General features: G+C 43.1%; 1 protein-coding gene across 1 annotated transcript; it reads left to right on the forward strand.

The window, feature by feature from the left end:
- Nucleotides 1-1,557: 1,557 nt before the first annotated feature.
- On the forward strand, nucleotides 1,558-27,801 carry FDXR (ferredoxin reductase). The gene is made up of 10 exons (XM_087924892.1): nucleotides 1,558-1,737; nucleotides 2,842-2,964; nucleotides 4,291-4,404; nucleotides 5,571-5,672; nucleotides 6,771-6,878; nucleotides 8,911-8,995; nucleotides 18,092-18,291; nucleotides 18,824-18,995; nucleotides 19,364-19,537; nucleotides 23,644-27,801. The coding sequence occupies exons 1-10, from the start codon at nucleotides 1,573-1,575 to the stop codon at nucleotides 23,772-23,774; spliced, it is 1,374 nt and encodes a 457-aa protein (XP_087781018.1). The 5' UTR covers nucleotides 1,558-1,572; the 3' UTR covers nucleotides 23,775-27,801.

Raw genomic sequence — 27,801 nt, forward strand, 5'->3', positions numbered from 1 at the left:
TTGTCAAATGCCTTCTGTGCATCTAAGAATATCAGAGCCATTTGTTTTTCAGGGTGTGCCTCGTAGTATTCCAAAGTGTCCAAGATTACTCTCATATTGTCTTTAATTTGTCTCTGGCAGAAATCCATTTTGATCAGGATGGATAAAATTATTTAGATATTTTTTAAGTCTTTCTGCCAATATTGAAGCAAACATTTTAAAATCTGCGTTTGGTAGGGAAATAGGTCTATAGTTCTTGATTTGTAATGGGTCGGCCTCCTCTTTTAGGATAAGTGTAATATAAGCTTCTGACCATGATTTAGGTATCTTCTTTAACATAACTTCATTCATAACTTCTAGCAATGGAAGATTCAACGATTCTTGTAGTGTTTTATAAAATTCTGCCGGAAGTCCATCTGGGCCTGGTGCTTTTCCATTGTTTTGCTTTTTAAGTGCTTCAGTTAACTCCATCATCGTTATATTGCTTTCTAACATTATTTCAATCTCTTTAGGTATCCGGGGTAGGTTAGCATTCTGTAAGTACTGTTTAACTCTTTCATCATCAGTTTTCTCTTGTGTGTATAGTTTCCCGTAGTAGTCTCGTATAATTTCCTTCTTCCCTTTACTTCCATAGCAAACTTGGCCTTGATCATCTATTAATTGCAATATTTCCTTGATTCTTTCTCCTTTCTCAGTTTATATGCTTACCATCTACTTGGTTTATTTGCATCTTCAAAATAGTTCTGTTTCGCACCTCTGATTTTCTGTGCTAATTCTTCTTTTTCCATTAATCCTATTTTATGTTTAATTATATCCGTTTTTAACTTAATGTCCTTCTTCTGTGGCATTTTCTGTAACTCTTTTTCAAGTTCTTTATACTCATCCTCCAATGTCTTTTTTACAGATTCTTTCTTTTCCTTAGGGTGTGCTTTTAAATCTTAAAGTAAAGAAAAAATTCTCACCAAACCGGCACACTTTCTCTTTCTATCCTCTTCCATTTCAGAGCTGTCCCAACTTCAGCAGTTTTCATGGCTGCCTCTTTGCCGCTGGCAAAAAGAGCTTCTCCTAGATCTACCAGGGACTTTGCGGTATCCCTGGGATCGACAGGATACACTCTTTACATTCACCGGCTCTTCGGGACGGTTTAGATCCAATTGGACCGTCCAGGAGCAAAGATATCGGCAGCGATCTCAGACCTCCAAGATCGCATGCCGTATTGTCCTAACGCCAGCTCCGCCCTCTCCAACTCCAATTTCTCTTTGTCTTTTAATGTAAGAAATATCTCTTGATTTCAGCAGAAAAGATAATCCTTGACTCTGGTAAAATAGCATAAATTCAGGAAAGTGTTAAGTGTAAACAATATATTATTTCCAACACAGGTTTCTGCTTTGGTAGGGCATCAAATTCAGTGATGGTGTGGGTTCTGTGAATGCTAAAATTGTGGAGAATCTGCTGTGTAGAGATGATTGTAGAGATACCTTCCAGTCCTTTTGTGAATATATGCAGCTGTGGCCAAATGATAGTTCTTCATACCCTTTTCAATTGTTTGAAACTTGGAGAATTAGATTTAAAAGAGGGTTTCACTGCTGTTAAATGACCCAATTCAACACCCTCTTTTTATTTTTCCTTAAATGTGTTAATGATTTGCAATGTCTTCTCCAGCATCACAAACAGACTCAGGTGGATATTTATGAGAAGTTGCCAGTTCCTTTTGGCTTGGTTCGTTTTGGAGTGGCTCCTGATCATCCAGAAGTCAAGGTTGGTACTATCTTTTTTTTTGGCATTAGCAGTCACAAAAGAGATCTACCAAGGTGAAGGCAGGGGAAGAACTCCTGAAATTATTCCCTTTCTTTTCTCGCCACCTTCTTTTCGAGTCCATTTTTGACTTGTCTTTTGATTTGTGTACAACCCTTAGAAAATATGAGCTATTTTGTGAGTGATAATATCATACTATTTAAGCAGGATTTGGAAATATGTACTAGATTGTGCAAAGCATTCAGAAGAGGTGTTTTCTGTTGCACAATACTATGAAAGAAACACCTCTCTGACTTGTGATAGTAGCTGGGTCTTTTGCACACTTTGTGTAGCTGCTTCCAAAGCTGTCCTCTTTTCTCTCAGGACAATACAGTATATGCTCATGTGCCTACAGCCACTTTGCTTCATTGGTGGCCTCAACAGAAGCTTACACAGACCACAGAGAACAGTTTTGGAAAATGCCCCAAGAGTCTTCCAAAAAAGACACGGCTGCTTTAAACAGTTTGAAAAGCGGAACTTTATTTGCCTTAACGCTTTTCACAAACCACCTCTTTTGAACAATTTGCACAGCCCTAATATTTCATGGCATTCTGTGGGTGTGGTGTGGCTTTTTTTATGCCTGATGCTTTGCTTTTGTTGGATGGAATGGACCAGTAATAAATATCACTTGAGTTTGGACAGGTAAACTGAGGACCCTGATTGTTGGGGGCAATATGCTGACTCTGCTTAGAGAGGGCTGTAAAAGCACTGTGAAGCGGTATATAAGTATAAATGCTAGTGCTAGTGCTAAACCTGATGATGACACACTGTGTTTTCCTGTAAGCTAGATATGACCTTGTCTCCAACTAGAATGTCCGCCACTGGCAATAGGCCATATTATCTTCTTCCTGTGCCTGCATCTGGAAGAAAAATGTGCTATTTTAACGGAGCTGACTGGCCTGGTGCCAGCCTGAATCGCAAAGTGAGCTGCTGCTTGAGATGCTGCAAAGTCATCCGGCCTGGCCTCATTCTTCTTCTGTAGCCTCCTGTCTGGGCGCTTAGCCTCTCGGGGACAAAGGAGTTGCCGTTCAGACGGAACCTCTCTCTCTCTCTCTCTCTCTCCCCCAGAATGTGATCAACACATTTACCCAGGCAGCCCACTCTGACCGCTGCTCCTTTGCTGGGAATGTGACTGTGGGGAGGGATGTAACTGTGGAGGAGCTGCAGGAGGCCTATCATGCGGTGGTCTTGGTAAGTGTTCTTGTCGGCGGTTTTAATAGGCTCAAGAGAAGGAATAGTATTTGTGAGGACGTGAAGGTATCTCAGGAGCGATCAGGGGTGGGATCCGACCGGTGTAACTACCGGTTCTGTGATTTACATTTGCGCGTGTGAAATATCGTCAGCTTGCTGCCTGGACAGCTGAGCAGTGCTGCGTGTGGGTGTGCAACGGTTGAAAAAGCACTTTTTTCCTGCTTTTTCAACCACAGCTGTGCTGCGCAAAGCAGCTGAGGGTGAAAAAGCAGGAAATAAAGGCCAGGTAAGAGCCTGGGCGGGTGGGTGGGCCAAAACAGCAACAGACACAGAATAATGCATGGAAACTGAACAAGGAGAGATTTAACCTGGAAACAAGGAGAAACTTTCTGACAGTGAGAATAATTAACCAATGGAACAGCTTGCCCTCGGAAGTTGTGGGAGCGCAATCACTTGAGTCTTTCAAGAAGAGATTGGACTGCCATCTGTCAGAAATGGTGTAGGATCTCCCGCTTGGGCGGGGGGTTGGACTAGATGACCTACAAGGTCCCTTCCAACTCTGATTATCTGTATCTGTAAAAAGGCAAGAACAGTGAACAGTATTGAACCACTTATGTCCATTTGCTTCAGAGAGCAGTATCTATAATACACAACCAACGTAATAGCGGCATATAAAAATCTCAGATTGGCAGACTCTGAATTGAGGGACATAATAAATGGTCTTTCAGTGCTCTGGCAACACTCATGGGGATTTTCAACTATAAAGGAAACCATTCCCAACCTTTATTCTGCCACAGTTATGTATTCATTTGGGGGAGGGGGAGCTGTCTCAGAAAATAGGCTGAATAATATGTATTTGAGCACTGATTTGCATGCTGTAAAGCTTGTTCAGAGTTTTGCAGCATAAATTCAGCGCCAGAAAAATAAACACAGATGGCTGATCCTTCATTTAACATCTTTATGAACATATGAAGTAAATTTTACAATACCAGTTGTAGATTTCTCCAACATGGAGCAAGCCGAAACAAAAGCAAACATGTTACAGGTTCAGAGCAGAGCTCTAGTTTTCAGCAAACAAGCAAGCAAGTCACACAGCAGAGGAAAGAAACAGTTTCATTTTTAATAGACAGACTCAGCGCTTAACATAGCTTCATAGCTGCAGCGCTTAATATAGAGCCACGCCTAGGCTACTTCTAGTTTCAGTTTCCAAACAGTCTTCATTGGCTAACTTAGTTGCTATGCTTATTCATTGGTTGACCCTGTTACCATGCTCTTTTCCGGTTCCTGAATATACTCTGACAAAGCTTATTTCCCTTCTTCTTGCAGTGTTATGGCGCTGAGGACAATCGGACACTTGGAATTCCTGGGGAAGAGCTTGAAGGTGTCTACACGGCGAGAACCTTTGTAGGATGGTACAATGGCTTGCCGGAGAACAGAAATGTACGAATTTTAGTGTTGTCCCTCTTCTACCTCTCAAAGGTTGCCACTTGCTCGAGCATCGGGGTGGGGGAGTCCTCCAGTTAGAAAAGAACACATAGATACCAAATTAAATCCAGAATGGTTTAACGACTGTGAACCTGTTTGCATATCTTCAGGAAGGTATTATCCCTCTGTTTGCATCTTCTATCAGAGGGCTAAAAGAGAAGCTCTGGGACTTGAGGAAAAAAGAAAACTAAAGATGCTTGTAGAAGTGTTTGCCATCAGGTGTGGAACATGGTGGGATTCAAAAAAATTTTACTACCGGTTTGTGGGCATAGCTTGGTGGGCATGGCAGGGGAAGGATACTGCAAAATCCCCATTCTCTCCCCATCCCATTAACCTGCTTTCCAGCTCCATTCTCCTGTGCAGGGCAACAAAAGAAGACCCAGCCAATCAGCAAGGACTCAGGAGGCAAATAATAGTTGGGGGCGGGGCCAGTCAGAGGTGGGATTTGCCGGTTCTCCAAACTACTCAAAATTTCTGCTACTGGTTCTCCAGAACTGGTCAGAATCTGCTGAATCCCACCTCTGCTTTAGCAGCCTTTGCGATGGACATGATTATGTTCCCTCTACTTTTGCCAAGCAACTTCATTTATGAACAGTTGTCATGGTAAAAATAATGGAAGCTGCAGGGCAGTTTTGGCCCTTCAGTGCTCTTCAAATAAGTAGTTTTGACAGGATGAACTCAGAAATGACTGGGAAGGGGTATTTCCTTATGAAACATACCACATCCCTTAGGAAGAAGTGATAAATATGAAGGGAAAATAGCCTTGTCCTTGTAACTTTTCCTTGACTTGCGATGCTCTTTCCCTGTAAGACGTCTTTTGAAAGTAGAAATGTTTTCCTGTGTGTTCTGTGTGATTGGACAGAATCTGTATCCTGGTGCATCTTAAAGGATATGGAAGAGCTTCCAGCATCTCAAGCCGGTCCTGAAATTATAAGGCAGAAATTCTGGTGACTGACTGCCTTGGACAGAAGACTGGGAACGAGCCACTGATCTGTAGGCTGTAAAGTAATTTCCCTTCTTCTTGCAGTGTTGTGGCGCTGAGGATAATCGGGCCCATTAGAATTCCTGGGGAATTCCATGAGTTGAAGGGTTTACTGTGAAACATCTCTTTGTTGTTCTAGCTGAAGCCAGACTTGAACAGTGAGACAGCAGTCATCCTAGGTCATGGGAATGTGGCGCTGGACATTGCACGGATTCTCCTATCGCCTCTTGAAATCCTTCGGGTAAGTTGTGAACGAGCCCCAGAGTGTTGGATGATGGCAGGGAGCCAAACAGGGAGGGTTGCTATCGACCTGTCTGAAAATACCCTTTCAGGTAATGAAGGGCAGGATCCCTGATTCAAAGACCTGTCGGACTGCAGCCATTTTGGAGTCTTGCCTTTCAGGAGAACGTTTGCCTGTTTTATTGGAGGGGAGGGGAACAGTTCTTGCATCTCCTGCTGTAGGAGTGGGGGTTGCTGCCTGTGAATCATTCTTCCAAAGTCCTTCAGGAGAAGACTTCCGGTTTGCTTCAAACTCTGCTGCCTTTCCTTCTTTAGGGCCATTACTCTCTCCTCTTTCCCTGTTTTTCCTCGGCTCTCCCTCTTTTTTTGCCTTAAAAATATGGAACAATTTTTTGTTTCTCTTTTTTTGTTTCTCTCCCTCTGATGCTAGAATTCTTGGGAGCTGTGAATAATTTTGGGGTCTCTAGGAAATGCTACCATGAATTCCCAAGTTTCTTATGCCTTCAAGTAGAAGGGGGCAAAACTGCAAACCTAAGGCCAGTTTGATCCTTCACCTTTGCCTATTTCGCCCCAGACCTGAGGGTGCTGAGTCTTAGGCTGTGGAGGCAGAAAATTCACAAAAGTTATTGCCTTGAAGTTTTAGGCGTAGCTCTTTGCTGAGCCTTCAAATGTTGGTTTTAAGTCTGCTTAATGTATGTTGCTAGCGGCTTGAATTCTTTTTAAAACAGGGAAATGAGATTAAAATGTTGGTAATAAATGCATCGAGTGTTCAATTTGCTGTTATTTGTGCATGTTGATGCCTTTTTCCCCCCTTACATTAATAACTAATTTCCATCAGTATTATTCCCTCTCCCTCTTCCTACTTTCTCCTTCTCACTAGTTTCCCTTTCCCTTTCCCTCACATAGTTGATGTGTTGTCAACAGATGCAGCATCGTGAAAAATTGCTCGAAAATGATGCATGCTGTCGTACCAAACTGTTCTATTCCGACGGCATTCACCTGAGAGAAGGTCTTTGCGTTGAGTGCAATTTGTTTGAGCAGATGGCTGCTCGTTCCATGTTGCCTGCCCTAATCCATGTTCCTCCCTCCCTTCTCCCAGAAAACTGACATCACTGAAGAGTCCTTCTCAGCGTTGGCCAGCAGTAAAGTCAGGCGGATTTATCTTATTGGCAGAAGGGGTCCCCTCCAGGTGGCTTTCACTATAAAGGTAAAATGAAAAAAGGAGGAAGGGTAGTTCAGTAACAGGTCTTGACTTCCAGCAAGATTGTTTGTGCTACAAGGACAAGTATTAAGACAGAAATGTGTAAGAAGAGGCCACTGAAGAGGCCAGTGAAAGCCCACCGAACTTCAAAGTGAAGTCCTCTGCAAAACTGCTATTGACTGATACTGTAATCTATATATATAAAAGCAAAATACCACTCACTCATCATCACAAAATCTCCAGAACTGTAAAGCCTACAAACTTGAAAGTTGGCATGTATGTTCCTCTTGGCTTCTAGGTGCTCACTAAGAAAGCATTAGTATTTTGTATATTATTATTAACACGCTCTGATGCTAAGGAGTTCTATTCCAACTCACCACCTGAAAATCTGAAATCTGTTCCAAATGCAAAGCCCAAGCAGAGGAGTGGAGTTTCAGTTTTAGTTTCACAGCAGCAACCAGCTTTAGTACAGAACAGTTGAGCTAAGCCACACTCAGGCTCCTTGCTGTCTCTTTCTTGCTCACACAGCAAATACTGTTTCACTTTCCAAACAGCCCTCAACTCTCTCACACACTGACAGGACGCTAGCCAGATGAATACCGATGGATGCTGGTTGGCAGAGGCAATTTTTTCCCCTTATTTTTCTCCCCCAAAACTAAGCCCGACCGTTAGTTTCATAGCGAACCATGGGTATCGAACTAGTTGACGATATAAACACTGTGAAATACTTAGGGAAAAAACACATGCATGTAAGATAGACCAAACTAAGAAATAGATACAGTTCAGCGTTACATTTATTGTAATAACTATAGTGACAGATTCCGCAAGTCTGAATGTGCTTGCGCCCCACCCACTTTATGTGAACTAGGAAGAGGTTTTCTCACATTACTTTTTTAGCTGAGCTCAAGACTCTCTTATCTGACTGTTATTGATAGCATTGATAGCTGCTCTTCCTCCTGTTTGCTCAAGGTCTTTTCCTACAATATATGACTATTAATTATTTTCATTTATTTTTTAAAAAAATATTAAATTTATGTGCCGCCCATCTCCCTGCCTAAAGCTACTCTTTTTGGTTCTGTTTCCTCACTTTGGGGAGAGCAAGTGCAGCGTACCAGTCAAGGGACAAAAGAAGCATCTACATTGTGGTCCCTGTTAAGATCAGTCACTGACTATGGAAATTGAAGTAGCCCCATCATGTTAAATGCTCAAGCAGGGAGTGAATGTACTGCTCTGAATCTAATGAAACTGGTTCATGGTTCTGAAGGAAGAAAGGATACCCAAGGTTCACCTCACACTTGTTGAGGTGGTAGGAGTGCACTCTTCTTCTCAGGGTTGTTCATGGCACCTGTGCATCAGCTCACCTGATTGAAATCATATGATGGGTGCCTACTATGAGTATCATCTTAACTGTTTTTTAGATGTCATCTTATTTTGCTTTTTAAAGTTTTGGTTGCAGCTTCAAGGATTAAGCAGAGTTAGGAAACAATCTGGGTCGGTCACTGGAACCAGAGGTTTAGTCTTCTGAGCTTTCAGACTCATGTTGAAGCCCATCCTCAGAGGACTTCTCTGTAGCAGAGTATGTGCTTTTGGGCTATTCCCTGTGTGGTATTTGTATGGTGCCTGGTTGTATGTGGCTTTTTAGTTGTTGATTGGAGTATTGGCTGTTGATTGGAGTATTGGCTGGCTTTAAGTCATTGGCTGTTGTTTCAGGATTTAGTCTGGGTATATTGGGTGCATTGCAACAATAATGTTGCAGGATCTAATCTGGGTGACCAACCCAGTTTGGATCCTGCAACATTATCCTGGAACACATATATTTGCCTTGATTTATGGGAGATAGGAAAGCTTTAGATTCAGGCATACTATAATTCTCAGGAGATTCTTCTTTTACTCTCAATAATACCTGCCAAGGTGACATTATCTAGCCAGGTTTGGATGGTTTTGGAAAACTAAACCTATCACCCTCTCTGTGTTTCAATGTTAGCGTTCCTGCATCACCTACATTTTTGCCTTGTGTTTCTGTCTCTGAAACCTTCAGGAGCTGCGGGAAATGATCAACCTACCCAGCGTTAGACCTTTCCTGGATCCTGCTGATTTCAGAGATCTTGGGGATGCCATTAAAGGTGAGGATCAGCTCATTAATAAAGACCCATGGTCCAAAAACAATTTCTTTTAATTATGTTCTCTAAGTGGGATTTGTTGTTCACAAGCTAGGTGGGATTTTCCTTTTCCTTCTACTAGATTGTTCACATCTAGATTGTTTTCACTAACATATTTTTATTCACAGTTGTTCTGTTACTTGTAAAGTGCCAAGAAGGTTTGAAAGACAAATAATTGCAATAAATTCTCTACAAGGGTTTTAGGCTTCCATAGCTGAGATTGGTATGATAGATGGCTTAGCCCAGGCTTGTCCAACCTGCGGGCCAAGGGCCGCATGTGGCCCAGGTCACCTTGTAATGCGGCCCAGTGCCCACCCCAACCTTTGTGCCAGAGCCAGCAAGGAGGAGGAGGAGAAGCAGGCGCGAGGCAGGGTGAGGTGAGCGCCAGGCCAAGCAGCAACAGAAAAAGCAGGCGCTGTCAGAGCGCCACCTCCTGCTGTTGCCACCACCACCATCGCCGCCGCTTCTGCCCCTGCCGCTTCTACCCCTGCTGCCACTTCTGCCCCTGCCGTCGCTGCCGCTTCTGCCCCTGCTGCTGCCGCTCCTGCCCCCGCTGCCTCCGCTTCTGCCCCCACCACCACTGCCCCCGCCGCTGCTTCTGCCCCCGCCGCTGCTGCTGCTTCTGCCTTCCAGTCCTGCCTCATCCAGCCGGGCCATTTGCAGGAGGAGAGGTAGGCGCGAGGCGGGCGAGCTTTTTCCCTCCCCCCGCAAAAGTTGGCCGGAAAATAAACCATGATTAAAAAAACGTGATAAAAACTGTGATAAAAATAAATAATTTTTAATAAATAATTAATAATAAAAACATCTCACTAACTTCATTTCCAAATAAATTTAATATGTTAACTATGTTTTCTATGGGTTTTTGGATGATCAGGTATCGTTACTGTTGTAGTTTGAAGGAAAGGAGAGGCTAGACCAGGGCATGCGGTTAACAATGTTTATTAAAGGAACGGTGGTTGTCGCGTCTGCCAGCCAACGGGCAGACTAGCGTGCGAACAACGGCTGGCTTGGCTTGACAGCCGGCTTTATATAGCCGGCTGTCAAACGGCGCCAGCCAATAGGAACGGTTGGTGATCCTGCTTAAAGAGCGGACCCGGTTGGAACCCCAACCGGTTCCCAAGACATAACACCCCTTCCCCCTAGATGGGAACACATATAGTCTTTGAGATACGCTGGTGGTCTGTGTTGGCGACCAGAGCGACGTAACTCAGGAGAGTCATTGGGCGAAGACAAGTTCGCAGACCCCTGGTCAGGGTACGTAGGGGGGCGAACAGGGCTCGGTGCAGGAACTGGAGCCAGGGAAAAGTCTCTGCCTTCGCTGGGGATAAACGGTGGCGCTCCCGGCTGGCAGTCCCGGTCTACTGCCTGCTCCCTCTGCTCCGTTGGAGAAGGTTGGTCACTCTGGGGATCCTCATTTGGACCTTGGTGTGGAGCCCGCGGCTCATCTGGTGGGGACGGGTCTGGGCCGGTCAGGCTGCTCCGTCGTCTCCGCAGCTGGTCCAGGTGCCTTCGCCACACACGACCGTCTTCAAGTTGGACCCGATAGGATCTCGGACCTGTGACAGCCACGACCTTCCCGGCCACCCACAGTGGGTCCCCCGCGTAGTTCCTAGCAAACACTAGGTCCTGAACTGCGAAATTCCTGGCCAGACTGTCAGACCCCAAAGGGGTGTCTGGACAGTAGTGGGGGTGCAGCCTATCTAAGGTAGTCCTCAGGCGTCTCCCCATCAGCAGCTCAGCCGGGGATTTGTTCGTAACTGTGCACGGTGTGGTATGCTGGCTTAGGAGGAAATGAGACAGTTTAGAATGCCAATCCACTTGGCCGAACCTGGCTAACGCCTCCTTGGCTGATCTGACTGCCCGTTCAGCCAACCCGTTGCTGGCGGGGTGGAAAGGGGCCGTGAAGACGTGTCTGATGCCCAGATTGGTGACATACCTGCTAAACTCGTTCGAGGTGAACTGGGGGCCATTATCGGAGACCAGTGTGTCAGGGAGTCCGTGAGTTACGAAAAGGCGAGTCAGGGCTTTAACAACTGCCTGGGTGGTGGTCGTGGGAAGTAAGGCCACATCTATCCATTTTGAATATGCATCCACGACCACCAAGAAGGTCTTGCCGTGCATTGGCCCGGCCATGTCGATGTGAAGCCGTGACCACGGGGCATTGGCACTTTCCCACTTTGTGGGTGTGGCGGTTGGCGGGGCGGCCCTAGATTCCTGACAGGGTCGACACGAGCTTACCCACTTGGCAATCTGATCGTCCATCCCAGGCCACCAGACGTAACTTCGAGCCAACGCCTTCATCCGCACGATTCCTGGATGGCCCTCGTGCAGCATCTTCAGGACGGGTATGCGAAGGGTGGTTGGTATGACCACTCTGGTACCCCACAATAGGCATCCCTGCAACTTAGAGAGTTCTAGCTGGCGAGTTTTAAATGGGGCGAAATCAACTGAATAGTTAGTTTCTGGCCACCCCCTCCCTACCCAGTCCAGAACTTGGGCGATTGTTCTGTCCTTCTTGGAATGTGACGCGATGTCGTCTGCAGTCACCGGCAGCTTGAGTTCGTTTACATCAAAAATGGCATGCACAGGAGCTGGGTCCTCGACTTGGGCTGGCAAGGGGCAGCGGCTGAGGGCATCAGCGTGGTTTAGATTTTTACCGGGACGATATACCAGTTTGTACGAGTAAGCCGCCAGGAATAAGGTCCATCTGGTCATTCTGGGCGACAATATCTGTGGGGTTTGCTTTTCCCTGATAATAATCCTAAAAGCGGCTTGTGATCAGTAATAAGTTCGAATTGGTGCCCGAATAGAAATTCGTGGAATTTTTTGACTGCTGCTACTGCAGCCAAGGCCTTCTTATCAACCTGGCTGTAATTACGCTCAGTCGCTGAGAGGGTTCTTGAAAAGAAGGCAATTGGTGCCTCGGAGCCATTGGGGAGCCTGTGACTTAAGACAGCTCCTATCCCAAAGAGGATGCGTCTGCGGCTAGGACCAATGGAAGGCGTTGGTCAAATTGTATTAAGACAGCCTCAGAGGTGAGTAGAGATTTGACTGCCACAAATGCTTGGTTTTCTTTGGGTCCCCAGTGCCATGGTGTGTTTTTGTCTAAGAGTCTGTGCAATGGCTCAGCAACTGACGCCTTGTGTGGGAGAAATGAAGCGTAGAAGTTCAATAACCCCAGGAAGGCTTGTAACTCGGTTTTGTTGGTAGGCGTGGGTGCCTCGTGGATGGCCTTGACTTTCGATTCCACCGGGTGGATGCCTGAGGCGTCTAGCCTGTATCCTAGAAAGTCCACCTGTTTAGTGGCGATGGTACACTTCTCCCGTTTTAGTTTGAGGCCATGCTGCCTGAACTTCTCTAATACTGCCCTGACTCTCTGGATGAGTTGGGGTCTGTCCCTGGCTGAGACTAAGATGTCATCGAAATATGGCACTACGCCGGGGAGACCTTGGAGGATTCGCTCCATCAGTGATTGGAAAATACCTGGGGCTACACTTACGCCAAACTGGAGACGCTTACATCTGAATGCCCCTCTGTGTGTAACTATGGTCTGTAAGTCAGCTGTTTGGTTATCCACGGGGAACTGTTGATATGCCTGTGACATGTCCAGTTTGGTGAAAATGGTGCCAGGTTCGAATGTGTGTAACAGGTGCTGAATGACTGGGACTGGATATGCGCTAACCTGTAGATAACGGTTGATTGACGTCTTGTAGTCAGCACAAATTCTTAGATTACCGTCTTTTTTTAGTGGGGTGACTATGGGGGTCTCCCACTTAGCGAAATCTGTGGGTTCTATCACCCCTTGTTTTAGTAGTTTGTCTAGTTCCGCGTCCAATTTGGGGCGGATGGCGAAAGGTACTCTACGTGGTTTTAAGCGAACGGGGACTGCCTGTGGGTCTACTGAGAAGGAGATGGGAGTGCCCTTATAGCAGCCTAACTCACTACTAAAAACGTCAGAGTAGTCTGTAAATAAGGAGTCAACATCAGAAGTTGAGACAGCATGGACTCCTTTTATACTAAGGCCGAGAGAGGGGAACCAATCCAACCCCAAAAGACTAGGGAGGGCACCATTAACAACCACTAAAGGCAAATGGCCTTTAAAGGTTTGGAATTTCACGAGAAACTTGCCTTTCCCGAGGACGGGGATGTTCTTTCCTTGGTAGTCTCTCAAGGTGAGATGGCACTTTTGAAGCTGGTTCTTCGTCAGTCTGGGCTGGATCTTCTTAAGCGTGTCCCAAGATATGATTGAGAGCGCTGACCCCGTGTCTACCTCCATGCGGCAGGGATTACCTTCTAGTAAGACAGAAAGTGTAATTTTATTGGGGGTGTAAAGTGTGTGGTTGGCTTGGTAGCAAGTATGGCAGTTTTCTACTTGCCTTCGGGGAACAGGAGAGGAAGGAGATCTTTGTGGAGAGGTGCGCGCTGCCTGGCAGACTCTTGCGAGGTGACCTTTCTTGTGGCAGTTGTGGCAGGTGGCGTTTCTGAACCTGCATGATGCCCGGGAATGGGAACCTCCACAGGTCAGGCATAAAAGAGTTTGTTTTGGGCCACTGTTGTTTCTTGGCCTCGCTCCTACCTGCGGCTGTCTCATCGGTTTGAGGCGATGCACATCGGAGTATTCTGCAGGGTCATCCTCACTTACCGCTTCTTCAGAGTGAACGGAGGACGTGCTGGGCCTGGGAGCGGTGCCCTGGATCTCAGCTGCGGACTGTGCTGCAAGTTCGGCAGCTAAGGCTTCTTCAACTGCCTGGGGAGGTTTAGGTCTCTTCTAGCCAGCAATCGCCTCTGGAGTTTTAGATCCTCACCCCACAGACGAGTTGGTCGAGCAGCATGTCGTCCAAATAGTTCTTGAACTCACATTGTAGAGCTGCTGTCCTCAGGGCTGCCATATATTGATTTATGGATTCCCCCTCGGCTTGCTTCCTCATCCTAAAGGCGAAGCGCCTAGCAATCTGAGACGGTTTTGGTGAGTAGTGGTTGGATAGCGTTTCCACCAACTCTGCCCATGGGACATTCCCGATTTCTCGTGGTGCCAGGAGTGCTGTGGCGGTGTCGTAGACTACAGCCCCACAGTAGCTGAGGAAGTAGGATTTCTTCCTCTGCTCCGCAGCTTCAGCCAGTCCAATGGCATCGATAAAGTGGTTGAAGCGATTCTTATACGAATCCCACTTTTCCTCATCAGGTTTGAAAGGGGGGAATACTGAATTGACATTCATTTTGGACCCCTCAGTCTCTGGGTAGACTGGTCTGCCTCACTGGGTGCTCGTGGTCTTGGATTGATGCTGCCTGAGAGCGTTGGCGGCTGTGGCTACAGTGCCTAGTCTCACTCTGTGACTTAGGCTTTCCTGAGGCGCTTGAATTTTCGCGCTCCTTTGCGAGCGTTAGGCGGCTGTGGCTGCGGTGCTGTACTGACAGCGCTTTAAAATTCGAGCCCCCCCCTTTTTTGTGTGTGTGTGTGGCGGCTGAGGCGCTCGCAATTTTGCTTGGTTGCTTCTGTTAGTGACCTCTATAGTAATTCGCGCCCTTTTTGTAATCGAGGCGGCTGAGGCTCTCAGCGCCGTAGCTTGCTCTAGTGGCTGCAGCTCAGTGACAGCCGTTAGAATTTTCGCGCCCTTTTTCTGCGCGCGCGGGCGGCTGCGGCTTCAGCGCCCGACTTTCACTATCTGTGGTGCTCTAACCTTCGCGACCCTTACTGACAGCACCCGGCCTTCGCTACCCGCGGCAGATCTAACCTGAGCGGCTCTATCACTTTCACTTTCCCGATGACAGGCTTCTGAGTCCGATGCTCGGTAAGCAAAACGGCTGCGGCTTCCGTTCCTTGAGAAAATGCTCCTGACTAGCCTTCCAATCCCATCCTCGTCGCCAGTGTTGTAGTTTGAAGGAAAGGAGAGGCTAGACCAGGGCATGCGGTTAACAATGTTTATTAAAGGAACGGTGGTTGTCGCGTCTGCCAGCCAACGGGCAGACTAGCGTGCGAACAACGGCTGGCTTGGCTTGACAGCCGGCTTTATATAGCCGGCTGTCAAACGGCGCCAGCCAATAGGAACGGTTGGTGATCCTGCTTAAAGAGCGGACCCGGTTGGAACCCCAACCGGTTCCCAAGACATAACAGTTACTGTTATTTTATTTTATGTGCGGCCCAAACCAAATTTTCATCTTCTAATGTGGCCCAGGGAAGGTGAAAGTTTGGACACCCCTGGCTTAGCCCAACACCTCAGGAGCAGGTCAGGTTAGGGAACAGAAGTGACATTATTTCATATCTAAAGAATCAGGTTGTTAAAGTAGAATTAGAAAGGCACAATGTTGAGCATTTTAAAAATCGTTGTGGACAATTTTTAAAACTAGCCATCATAGGATTTTGATCAGTAACAAAAAAGCTAGGCTTTCTACTTTGTACTTCTACCCTGTCTTACAGCAGGGGTTTAAAGAATAGCCAGTGAGGAGGAAGGAGAGAGACATTCAGGAAGAAGAGCAAACAGGGCATATATAACACTTTCAGATGTGGAAATGATCAAGGAGACAGATGAAAGGAAGAACACGCTCCCTTTGTCCAAGTGACTGGAAATTCAGCCCATAGATTTGCATGGGAAGAAAATCTTCCTTGCTTAAAATTAAACGGAGTGGGGAATAAAATCTACTCATTGCTTAAGACAGATATATCTCCATACTACAGTCTGGGGGAAGAGTGAAATTGTCTGGCAGACTCCTCAAAGTAGTCTCCTGTCATACAGTGTATTTGGGCCTACATTTGTTACCTCAGGGCTATAGCATGAGGAGAAACAAATCCCCCAAATACTCTGAAGGCACAAAGAGAAGCTAGGTTCCCATGAATGAAGCCATTTGGATTTGGATTAAGTGAATTATGGTAGGGTTCAATAGGCCTCCATAAGTTGCTGAACCACAAATCCCAGAATCCTTCTCCACCAATCATTTATCACGAATTTGCTAAGTGTACTGTTGGAGAATAAAGCTTTTTCACCCTAATGTGGTTCTGATTTTCTCTTCACCCATTTCTGTTCTTGAACAAGCCATCAGGAACTTCAGATCTGTCGTCTTGGTGGGAATTACTAATGTATTGAGGTAATTCAGCAGCCAGGGTGTTCAAGAAGGTGGGTATTTTATAGTGTAACAATTGGCCAAAATGATCCAGGCCAAATGAAAGCAATTATGATTTAGTCATTGGGTGTAATGATTGAGGGCAGACAAAAACTCATTTTGTCAATCTCTGGGAATTGTCCCCTTCTTCAAATTCCATGTGAATTGTTATGAAGGGATAAATTTGTACAGCAGCCATTTTTTGAAATGATTTAGTGTCCTGTGTTTTAGTGAGCCAGATGTATCTCCTAGTTTTCCCTCATTTTCCATCAGAACATCTCTTCGTAATAATAATAAACTGCCACCTGTGTGGCCTGGTTGAATTGCAGTGTTTTGAACATGTAGTGCACTTTGTAACCGTGGGAGAGCTGGGACCATTCCCTGTCTGAGGTTTCTCCAGAAAGAGCAGGTTTTCTGCAAATTGAATGGAGGGACGTGAGGATCAGAGGGGGGGAAATGCAGAAAAGTATGTGACAAAAGGTGCAAGTGTACAATGTAAATTAGAAGAAACTGTAAGTGGAAGGTTTTTTTTTTTCAGGAGGTTTAAGTAAATTCTATGCTTAAATTTCTGTTTTCAGCATTGAGCTGTCCTAAATTGCCTTTCTTCTTACATCAGTACAGTTTGTGCTAATTTATTTCTCCTAATTTCTAATTTCAAAAGCCAGGTTTCTTCTCTTTGCTTTACATGTAATAACCTAAGGAAGAACCTTTTTTTGGACACAATGGTTACATTCTCTTCTGGTGATGAAATGTCAGTTTACATGATTTGACTGAGAGAGGGTAATCTGGTTTGTTTTTTTTTCACCACACCACCTCAGTGGACTTCATTCATGGTGACCATTCACTTTTGTATTCTGGATACATCATCCAGCATGCATTTGCCTTCTTAAATAATTACTTCCTAATGGATTCCATTAATTTTCATACTTCTGCTGATGTCTCCAACTCTTTCCTATTGCAAAATAGGCAGGAATGAGCTCATATACGTGGCCATTTTTGCTCCTTTCCACAAATGTTCGCTCCTCACAACATACCATGCAATAGTCCTACCTATCTTACTAGCATTTGTTTGTCTTAAAAACACTTCCGCTCATTTTTCTATCTTTAGTGCATATTTTGTCAAGATGTGCAAATTCATAATTTTTGCTGTTTATGTACATCTTACAATTGCTCATCAATTTTTTTTTCTGTCAAACACAGCTACTTTGATTGTATATTAATACATTAATTTTTGGATCCATTCTCCTTGTTGCCTCGTGCAACCTATCTCACATTCACCACAAATCATAAAGGTTCCCAATCGACAGCACAAGAATCTTCTGCATATAAATGCACACATTCAAATTGCCAGTCAACCCAGCTTCTAACTTCACCACAAACATTCCTTTAAAAAAAAAACAACAATTTAAGTTTGAAAAATTAAAAAAAGTTAAAATACAAAATCGCAACACAAATGGAAAAGTGGAGGAGGACAACGGGGAAAGCTTAAAAAGTATCATTAAAAAACACTTCAAAAAATAACATAGGCAAACAAAGGGAAGGAGGGAGAGAAAGGAAATGGAAACCAGTGTCAGACCTGCCTCAGCTTGAATCTCTAAGTAAGAACGATCCTTAAATCCATTTGTTGAAAAAGGTATAGTTTACTACAAGTCAGGTGAATTACAGTCATCGATTGTGAGAACTCCCCATATCTAATTTTTCCCTCCCTTAGTTGCCTCCCATCACTGACCTCCATAAGGTTCCCTTCCAAGCTGCGTGATACAGTGAAGTTTGGTTTCCCTAGAAGCATCCTCCTTCCCATGCCTCCCCCCTTGAGTTCATGGCAGCTGATACTGAATGGTTGAGCGTGAGGTGGCAGCTGACTATCAGTATTTTTTCAGGTTATTCTGCTCAGCATCCCTCATACAGTGGTAAACTCTGCCTCCTGGGAAACCCCTTGTTTCCCAATCCTTTTAAAATTTTCAGACATCCCAAGACCAAAGAAACGCCTAACTGAACTGATGATCAAAACAGCTCTGGAAGAACCACCTGAGGAGGTGGGTGGCCGCTGGGCTTCCGCATCCAAAGAGTGGAGATTGAAGTTTCTGCGCAGTCCACTGGAAGTGTTACCCACCATGGATGGAAAGAGAGCAAGAGCGATCCAGTTAGCTGTCAACAGGTTGGAAGTACGATCTCAAACTTTTTCTTTTCTGGGCCTTCAACCCTCTTAACTTTCCCCTTGTCCTTAATTTATCCCTTTAAGGTTGGCAACAACCTCCGCCCTGCCGCCTTTTAGCAATAAGTTAAATATAGTTTTATTTTCCCACTCTAATTAGGAGTATCAGGGTAACTGCCTGCTCTCTGCTTAAAAGAGAGGCTCTCAGGAAGCCACTATATGTGTCTCCAAGGATTCATGCTCTGTGTAGCATTGTGGAAAGAACTTCCTCTGTTTGTTTTGTATAGATACCTGTGATAGGAAGGTGTCCTGAAAATAAATAAACCAACCAACATCTAGGAGGAGAATTAGCTAAGAACTGAATTGCAACTGTTTTTTTTTTTGTTAAGACTCCATAGCATCTTAAGGTGGGCTCCCATTCCATTCACACTTCCTTAACTGCTGTTTAAAACATGGGGGTTGCCTGATTATGCAACTGCTTTATAGGGAGTGGCCATCTTCATGTTGTCCTTCTCTGTTTTTCCTGTTCCTGGACTGTGCAGGGGGCAGGAGATGCTGTGAAAGCAGTTCCCACTGGAGAAATCGAGGAACTACGGTCTGGCCTGATTTTTAGCAGCATTGGATACAAAAGCCTTCCGATAGATCCTGCAGTACCCTTTGACAGCAAGCGAGGTGTTATTCCCAACAATTCAGGCAGAGTTCTCGGGGCACCAGGTGAGCAGAATTCAAGCTGTGCCACGTAGAAGAAATTGGTGTGGTAAACACAATGGGGAATCGGAGAGTTCGGCTGAACAAGGCTGAACGATGAATGGCCAGCCTGAATTATTGGGACTCAGATTACATGTACACGCCTATGCTATCCACTAAGAAAGAAGAAGGATCAAGGTTTTCCGGACCTCACCTTGTATTGGTCTTGAATGGCCACTGCAAGTATAACTGAATGATCTTCTTCCTGGCATTAGCAGAAGATTTTGAATAAATGTACCACAAGAAGTTACTTCAGATTCCTGGCCATTGCTTGGATCTGTTAAAAAAATAAAGCACTAGGTCTCAATTGCCTGGTTGGTCATTATGTTTTTCAGGGCTCTATTGCAGTGGCTGGGTAAAGAGGGGACCCACAGGTGTAATCATCACGACTATGAATGACAGCTTTGACACAGCCCAGTCTGTGCTAGAAGACCTGCAGTCTGGTGCCTTGCAGCTCTCCAGTGCCAAGAAAGGCTCTGATTTAGTGAGCCACATCCTTCGATCCCGAGGTGTGTATGTGAGATACTTTGCAATTGCCTCTTAGTCTCACTAATACCCTGTTTTCCAATTCTTTTCGTACATATCTATTTAATTTTTATCTTCAAAGATAAAACATAAAGCAAAGAGAAAGAGAAAACAAACTAGCAAACATCTGACACCAACAACAAAAACAAAAGAAAATGTAGAAAAAAGCCCCGATATCAAACACATCATTGACAACTAATATTAGACATAAAAGTATCCACCCTGCTGAATGGTGACAGATACATCAAAAATCTGATGTATTCTCCTACCTTTACATAACAGTTCTGCAAACAGTTATAAATTTTCCCATCTATATTTAACAAAAATATTATATTACATAAACAGATGTGGTAATCTAATTGTAATGGTACAAGAGGTACCAGAGACAAAATTAGTAAGATACTACACAGACATCACATCAAGACTGCCTTCAAAACAGACAGAAAAATAGCAGCCATCCTTAGAAACCCCAAAGATAAAATTGACCTGGAAAACCAAGGCATATACGAAGTCCCCTGTGCATCATGCCCGGCCACATACATTGGACAGACCAATAGAAGAATAAGTACCCGCCTGGATGAACACAAAAATGCAGTCAAAAAGCTGGAACACACTTCCTCACTAGTCCAACACATAGAAGCCACAGGTCATAGCATCAACTTCAATGGCACCCAAACCCTAGCCACTATAGAAAACCCCAGCCACAGAATCATCAGAGAAGCCATAGAGATTGAAAAAAGACCAGAAAGCATGAATAGAAGAGATGACTCCACCAGACTGTCAATCATTTGGAAGCCTGCACTCACAAACAAAAAACTCTCCACACCACAAACCAGGCAAACACCTGGGCACAAACAAATCCCCCCTGATACCTCAAGCTCAAACACACCCCAACCAGGCACCCAGATGAAACCTAGCTTCCTTAACTAATGATAGCCGTCCATTTACCCGGAGCCAAGCTGCACTAAAGGCCTCCAATAAAGTAACACAATGTTGCTAGCCAATCAAGAGACAAAAAGAGACAAAAAACAGACAGGAGATACCAGAAACACCAATCAAGCAGAACACAGCAAACTCCAAGACCAATAAACACAGACCAAGACTCCCAACCAATCAGGGTGAAGAAAAAACCATTCTGGCACAGCAATAGGCTGTCCCAAATTTAAATCTGAAACCACTATAAAAGCCAGACTCACAGATGAACACTATACAGAAGCCTGATGATGGCAGATGAGATTCTGCCGAAACGTTGCTACAACTTTAAAAGCACAACTACAATGACGTGGGAAAATACCCGAACGAAGCTGAATCATTCATATATATATATATATATATATATATATATATATATATATATATATATATATATATATATGGATCTTTGTTATTCAGGTTTTCTCCGTGTAAGATTGAAGTATCTAGGCAATGTTTCGATGAAGTCTCATTCATCATCAGGCTTGAAGATGATGAATGAGACTTCATCGAAACGTTGCCTGGATACTTCCAATCTTACGCGGGAGAAAACCCGAATAACCAAAGATCCACATACAAATACCCAGAACCTCCGATAACCTAATATATATATATATATATATATATATATATATATATATTTCTTAAGTTTTCGTGGTACTTACATGTATGGCATTCAGCTTTGTTCGGGTAAAAGCACAACTACAATGACGTGGGAAAATACCCGAACAAAGCTGAATGCCATATATATACATACATACACACACACACACACACACACACACACACACACACACACACACACACACGGTATTTAGATTTCTTTGGGTATTTTCCCACGTCTTAATAGTTGTGCTTTTAAAGTTATAGAGATGTTTCAGCAGAATCTCATCTGCCATCTTCAGGCTTGTGTATTGGGTTTTTTCCTAATCGTGTGTATCAGGCTTTAGCAGCAATTAGGAAAAAAACTAATACACTAGCCTGAAGATGGCAGATGAGATTCTGCCGAAACATCTCTATAACTTTACAAGCACAACTATTAAGATGTGGGAAAATACCCGAAGAAACCTAAATACCAGACAGACAGACAGACAGACACGTGTGTATGTATGTATGTAGGTATGTATGTAAAAAAACAGTCAACAGGTAAACGATAAAACTGATTGTCAAATCCCTCTGTTAACCCACTATTTATAAAGTGTAGAAAGACCACAAATGACTTCCCCTCTCTTATAAACTTATCTAACCCATTGTCTCTAATCAAAGCAGTTAATTTTGCCTTCTCTGCCAATTCAGTTTATTTTAAAATCCACATTTCAACATCCCCTTTTCCTTCCCATGCTTAGCATAAAGAATCCCATTTTCCAATCTTGTCAACTTTAAGGTATGTGGATGTCAGTTCTCAGAATCCCCCCAGCTAAAGGTGGAAAACCTTGCTCTTATGCATAGGTGAGGAATATGTGGCCAGCAGAATGCTACTAAAATAAACCACTAAGTAGCCCTCACCATTGTCTCTGCTGGTGGAAGCTCTTGAGTTTACATAACAACTGGAATGTGACAAGTTCCTCACTTTGCATTAGTATTCTATGATGAGTTGGAATACCCCAGCTAAGGAATGTATTTTTTTGAAACATTTTATTAGATGATAAAGAATTATAAAATGCAAAATACAAAAATAAATAAAAGAGCAGTGGAAGTGGGGAGAGAGAAGTGAGGAAAGGTAGGGAAAAGAAAAGAAAAAGCATTGACTTCCAACTCTCTCTGTTGCGATAGAATTTGGGCATTAATATCAAATCACAATGTATTTTAATGAACTTTAAAACTGAGTGGCGCCACGTTTGCATGGCTATCTTCAATTTGCCTTTATGGAACCCAAATCCCTACCTGAAATGTTTTGGCAGGATCCTCTAGTGTTGTGACAAATGTCTTTGCATTCTTAGTCTGTGCTCACTGTAAGGCTTTGAGGTTGTCTGGAGGGGCTTGTGTGCTTCTTGAGTCTTAGAACTGATCTCTCTGGATTCTGCCTGTTTGTCTCAAGGAAACATGCCTGCTTGAGGACTCACCTTCCCAAATGTCATCCCCAGCTTTGCTAGTCTCTTCAGCCGCCTGCTCAGATAAAGGGGTTGGGGAAAGGGGATGTAAACAGAATATTGGATAGGAATGCTATGCATGTGAGATTTTTCTAATGACAAGGTATATTTTTGGCTTTTTGACAGTTCCCTCCCCTCCCCCTTGCTTTTATGTACTTATAGCTTACTTTGCTTGAACCTCTTATGCCAAAGTATCTCCTGTAGGTTGCAATCTTAAATAAATATTCTAGGGATTAAGTCCCTTGCTTCCGTGGGGTTTATTTATTTCTGCAGATTTGCATAATAATCCAGAGATTCGAATACTAGAGGGACAAGGGAGTCCCTCAGAGCACACAGTTGATATTGCTAGCTAGGTAAAAGACAGCAGGAAGCCATTGGCAGCGCCAGGGATTCCTTGGCACATGACAGATTTTCTGCACAAGCCTTTATTTCCTTGCTTTTTTTTTTCTATACAGGAGGGCACAGAAGTGGTGCATTACTGTGAGAACTAGGTCTATATAAAGCAGCGGTTTTGATAGGCTTAGAAATGTAAGCAGATTGTCCTCCAGAGAACCCCCGATTTGATAATTTCACAGTGACATGTGAAACCTGGAAAAAGCTCAGAGGAATAGGCTCTGGGATTGAATTTGAATCCTCTTTGCTGTGGCCTTTTCCTAGTATATCTGGAAACACATTTTAAAGCCCAACTGGTGTTTTCTTTTAAAAAATTGACATTTTATTTAAATGCTTTCAATTAGTGTGTTCCCTCTAAATTGATTCAAAATGTTTAAAGGAACCAAAGTCAATTTGTCCCTGAAGATAGATAGAGTGTGCTATTAGAAGAAACTTCTCAGAAATGGCTAAGTGATTTGATTTGACTGGGACTTTTGAGTCTGCCTAGTCCTTTGTGTGGAGAGCGTGTCTTTAATTCAGAATTTGATTCTGAGGAAGCCTCGGCATAGCCGAGGGCTTCTGAGGTGTGTGTGTGTATGTGTGTGTGGTTAATTTGGGTTTTGATCTGTACTTCCCCTTTCTCTGCCAATTAACAGGAGTCCAACCTGTTTCCTTTTTGGATTGGGAGAAGATTGATGCTGTTGAAGTGGCAAGAGGCAAATTGGCCGGAAAGCCTCGGGAGAAAATAATTGATCAGGAGGAAATGCTAGAATTGATTGGACAATGAGACTGGACTTGCCCAAGATTATCGACACAATGCTCCTGCACAATTCAAAGGTTGCAACAGTTTGTGCATTGCTCTACAGATATGCCACTAACAATAACAGATGGTTTTGAATGTCTGGTGGTTTTGAATGGGGGTACCAAAAACTTGCTGCTGTCCCAAGCAATGGATTTCATCTACAGTCTGGTACATCCATTGTGTTTTTTTGAACTGGGGAGCTCTCCGTTTCTCTGAAGATGCTCTAAGCAGCTCCCAAACAGGAGCCGTTCTCTCTTTCTCTTGATCCCTGTAGAAAAGGGGAGGAGCAGCAGATAAAGTCTTTCAGAGTTTCATTTTCAAGGATTAACTGGTGTCAGTGCCTTATCTGCCTTTTCAAAGATTTGAGGTTTGTTTTGTAGGGTGGGGTGGGGATTGAGAGTGGTGGCCCTGTTTTGGTTTATCTTGATCTCAACTCCACATATACAAACCAATCGAAGAAACTTCTGGACATGCATTTCTCGTGGAGTTTTGTCATTAGATCTGATGCCACAACAGCCTTCATAGAAGAGTCACAATTAAATTCACACAGCATTCCACATGAGTTTGTCAGCCTTACAAAGGCTTGAAGTGAATTAAATTAAATGAATAAATTTTGTAGGTTGCTTTGAACATTCTAGATGTAAAAATAAAAATCAGCCTTACTCTAGAGGAAAAAGGGGAGATAAATTTGGACTTTGTAATCATGAGGATAAGTCAGAGAGGAAAGGCAATATCAGTCACTTTTCTTATTAGCTCTGGAATTCTTTCCTGTTCACATCCTGAATTTGCTGTCCAATTGTGTATTGTATAATCATTTTTAAAAAATAAAACTCTTTCTCAAATGGTGAACCCGGGTCAGCAGTCTAGACTTTTCAGCTTGTTGCCAATCATAAATCTTTTAGTCACAGCATATGCTGTTTATTCTACTGCTCTTGCAATTTAAGGAGATAGAAAATGCAGAGCAGGGCTCCACAAAGTTGACTTGATCCTTGCCAGATTCCTGTGCACACTAATTTTTCATAAGTCCTGGGAAATCAAAAGAAATAGCTTCTTTCCATGAGAAATTCAAACTGAAGTCAGGTTACTATTAATAAATAAAGTAACTTACATGCATATTTAATAAGCTCACTCCTAAGGAATAGCATAAGAAAAAAATTCAATAAAGTAGAACTGAGCCAACCAGTCCATTCCACTACTGCAAATGTGAATGTAAAAGTTGTACAAGTTTTGAAGTGTAACTGAAGAGAGTATGGTTTCACATCTTTCCCCACTTCTTACTTGTCTAAAAGAATGGTTCCACATCAAGAAGCAACAATTTCCATCCATTCTAGTTCAGCTACTTCTTAGTTGCAGCAATTAAGATGGAAAGACCTGGCAGGATATTTTTTATTTATTGAAGCTTGAGATTGATACTCATGTTGGAAGCAGTATCGGAAGAGCAGAAAGGCAATCTTTTGGGCCTCCAACCTGGCACATCTGGGATAGCTGAATATCATATAAATCCATTCAATGGACTTAAAACATTTGAATTACCCTTATATTACTAGTTGGGGCCCTCTAGCCATCCGAAAACCTGTGTGTCCTCTCTTTCCAAGATGAAATTCCTATGGTCCATCAACTTTCTTGTCCTGAATGTTCATTAGGTGGCGCCATGAGGCCACACTATTACTTACAGCCAGCAACATTAGATGGCTTCTAAAATGTTTGTGGGAATTTCTGAAGTTTACTTAAAGGTCTGCCTTCCTGCAAACCTGATACCTTCCACTTCTAACTTCTATAATTTTTGGTTGGTATGATTTTTGGAACCAGGAAGGCACAAATTTGGGGACCGATTGACCCACTGTAGACTATAAAGTTTTGAAAAATCCAGCCTGGCTGTTAAGTTTGGTCTTCAAACTGCTTTCTGATTACAATTCCTGATACTGGAATGAGGATTCTCCGGTCCTTATCTATTGCCAGATTGAAGGTGCTTCTAGCTTCCTGAAGAAATGATAGTGTACCAAATTGAAAAAAAACAGAGCTAAGGAAGATGAGCAAGGGTCTTGAGAGATTAACGTTGGATATTTCTCCATTTGAAATTTACAGCAGAATCATATTGTCCTGATGACCTCAATCTTCTTCCTTGGTTACATGACACTCATGACACTTCTCTTTTTCTTAAACAATCTTAAATCACCAATTTTGTACTGGAATATAAATAGCCTCTCCCTCCTCTATTTTTGTTCCCTGCACGCTTCAAGATGTCAAAAAAATTGTAATGTTTTGTCAACCATGATTTTGAAGACAATGTTAGGTGACCTTTTGTATGTGTGACCAGGGCTGTTCTTTGGAAAGCGCAGATGCTTCATGGCCCTTAGGGTGATTGACCAGGTGGCACCACAGTAATTTCTCTCCCAATTGCTCTTTCCTATAGCATTTTGTTTCTTCAGTTCCTTTCATCGCTATGCCATTCCCTTCCTTTTGTCTGTTCCCCTTTCCTTCTGCCCTGGCTGTCTCCTTGGGTGTGTCTTAACTGAAGAGTCTGAATCAAATCTGATGTGTTGCATAGTTAATTTTAGAATTTTTTGAAACACTCATGCTTATCATTCAGAGCTGTCTTCCCATATGGCTCTTTATTTCATATTATTTTGAAAAAATGAGATGGGAGTGAGATGAAGTGAATGAGATGAAGACAAGCAAACTAAGGAGGCCCAGACAAAAGTCTCCATATTGCAGACCGGTACAATAACATCTGACTCGCCCCCATTCGTTCTGCAAATGATGCATATTTACCCGCTGGCAGATGATGTGTTGAAGGGGATGACTGTAAAACCAGAGGATAAAGCTGATCATCCTGCCTCCAGCAATGTGCAAATCCCCAAAATCGGAATTATATAATATCATAGGGAATCACAAATGATGTAACTCAGGCAAGATAGGATTGAGGTTCTGCACAGCCAGGTTTATGATGGGATGTTTTGCTGCCAATGCAAGGAAGGCTGGATAATATTTTAACCCAGTAGGAAGGAAAGGGCCATAAAGAATTGGTTTTGTGGAACAGTTGCCTCTAAACTGGGAAGCTTCTTGAGCTTGTTCTGGATGCATAATAGCCATGAAAGTAATGGCTTCCGTTGTGCTAAAATCTGAGTATTTCAAGTCTTGGTTTACTTACGTATTAAAAAGCAGTAATATAATCAACAAAGACTGAGTCAATGTGGACCACTTGCTATGGCTGCTTCTGAGAAATCTGAGGTGCTTCTATCTGTGAGGGAGTACATTCAGAACTAAACCCACATTGTATTTGTTTGAAAAAGTAAAGAATATTTCCAAAATTGATATTAATAACAGTATAGATTATGATCTAAAGAAGTGGAACATCCAATAATGGGATATCAATAAGTTTCATGTCTTAAAAATGTTAAACCAATTTCACTGGAATTAAGATTAAAACTGATTCATCAAATCCATTCATCTATTCTGGGCACCCCAAAGACTGTATTTGAAAAGATGTATGTCAGATTTTCTTGGTTGACAATGTAAAAATTTGAGGGGGCCTCACATAATTTGGTCTTGTAAGCAACTGATATCTTTCTAGCATAATGTATAGAGTAGATTTATGGGAAAAATTCTAATATTAAAAATGTTACTATAATGTTAAACTATGTCCCAAATCTGTGGAATTTGACTATTCAGTAATTATGCCTGTATTGGAAAGATAATCATTTTGAGGAATTTGAAGAGTAGTATTTATTCCTGAAATGAAAGATTGGATTTAAAATATTTTTATCTGTTTTGGAAAAGCTATTTCAACTACTGATAACAAAATATTGCAATATGTTTCTCTTTGGCATAGATTTCATATCATACAGCAATGTGGTATTATTTGTTTTCTTTAATCTAGAATTTTTAAAATGTTTACTATTTGATGGATATGTCATATGTTTAGATACTCCTCTTTTCTATTTCTGTGTATCTTTTTGTAAAACTTGTTACGATTAAAAAAAACTTATTAAAAAGCAAATTGTGAATTCCA

The sequence above is a fragment of the Pseudonaja textilis genome, chromosome 2, assembly GCF_049901715.1.
Source record: "Pseudonaja textilis isolate UNSWEBS1 chromosome 2, rPseTex1.2, whole genome shotgun sequence".
Taxonomy (NCBI): Eukaryota; Metazoa; Chordata; class Lepidosauria; order Squamata; family Elapidae; genus Pseudonaja; species Pseudonaja textilis.

What these genes read in the sequence shown, in the direction of transcription:
- FDXR (XM_087924892.1), top strand. Translation starts at nt 1,573, where the DNA reads ATGACCCAATTCAACACCCTCTTTTTATTTTTCCTTAAATGTGTTAAT. An exon ending in GCTTGCCGGAGAACAGAAAT is followed by an intron (nt 4,405 to 5,570) that starts GTACGAATTTTA and finishes TTGTTGTTCTAG; the next exon opens with CTGAAGCCAGACTTGAACAG. An exon ending in CAGAGTTCTCGGGGCACCAG is followed by an intron (nt 18,996 to 19,363) that starts GTGAGCAGAATT and finishes TATGTTTTTCAG; the next exon opens with GGCTCTATTGCAGTGGCTGG.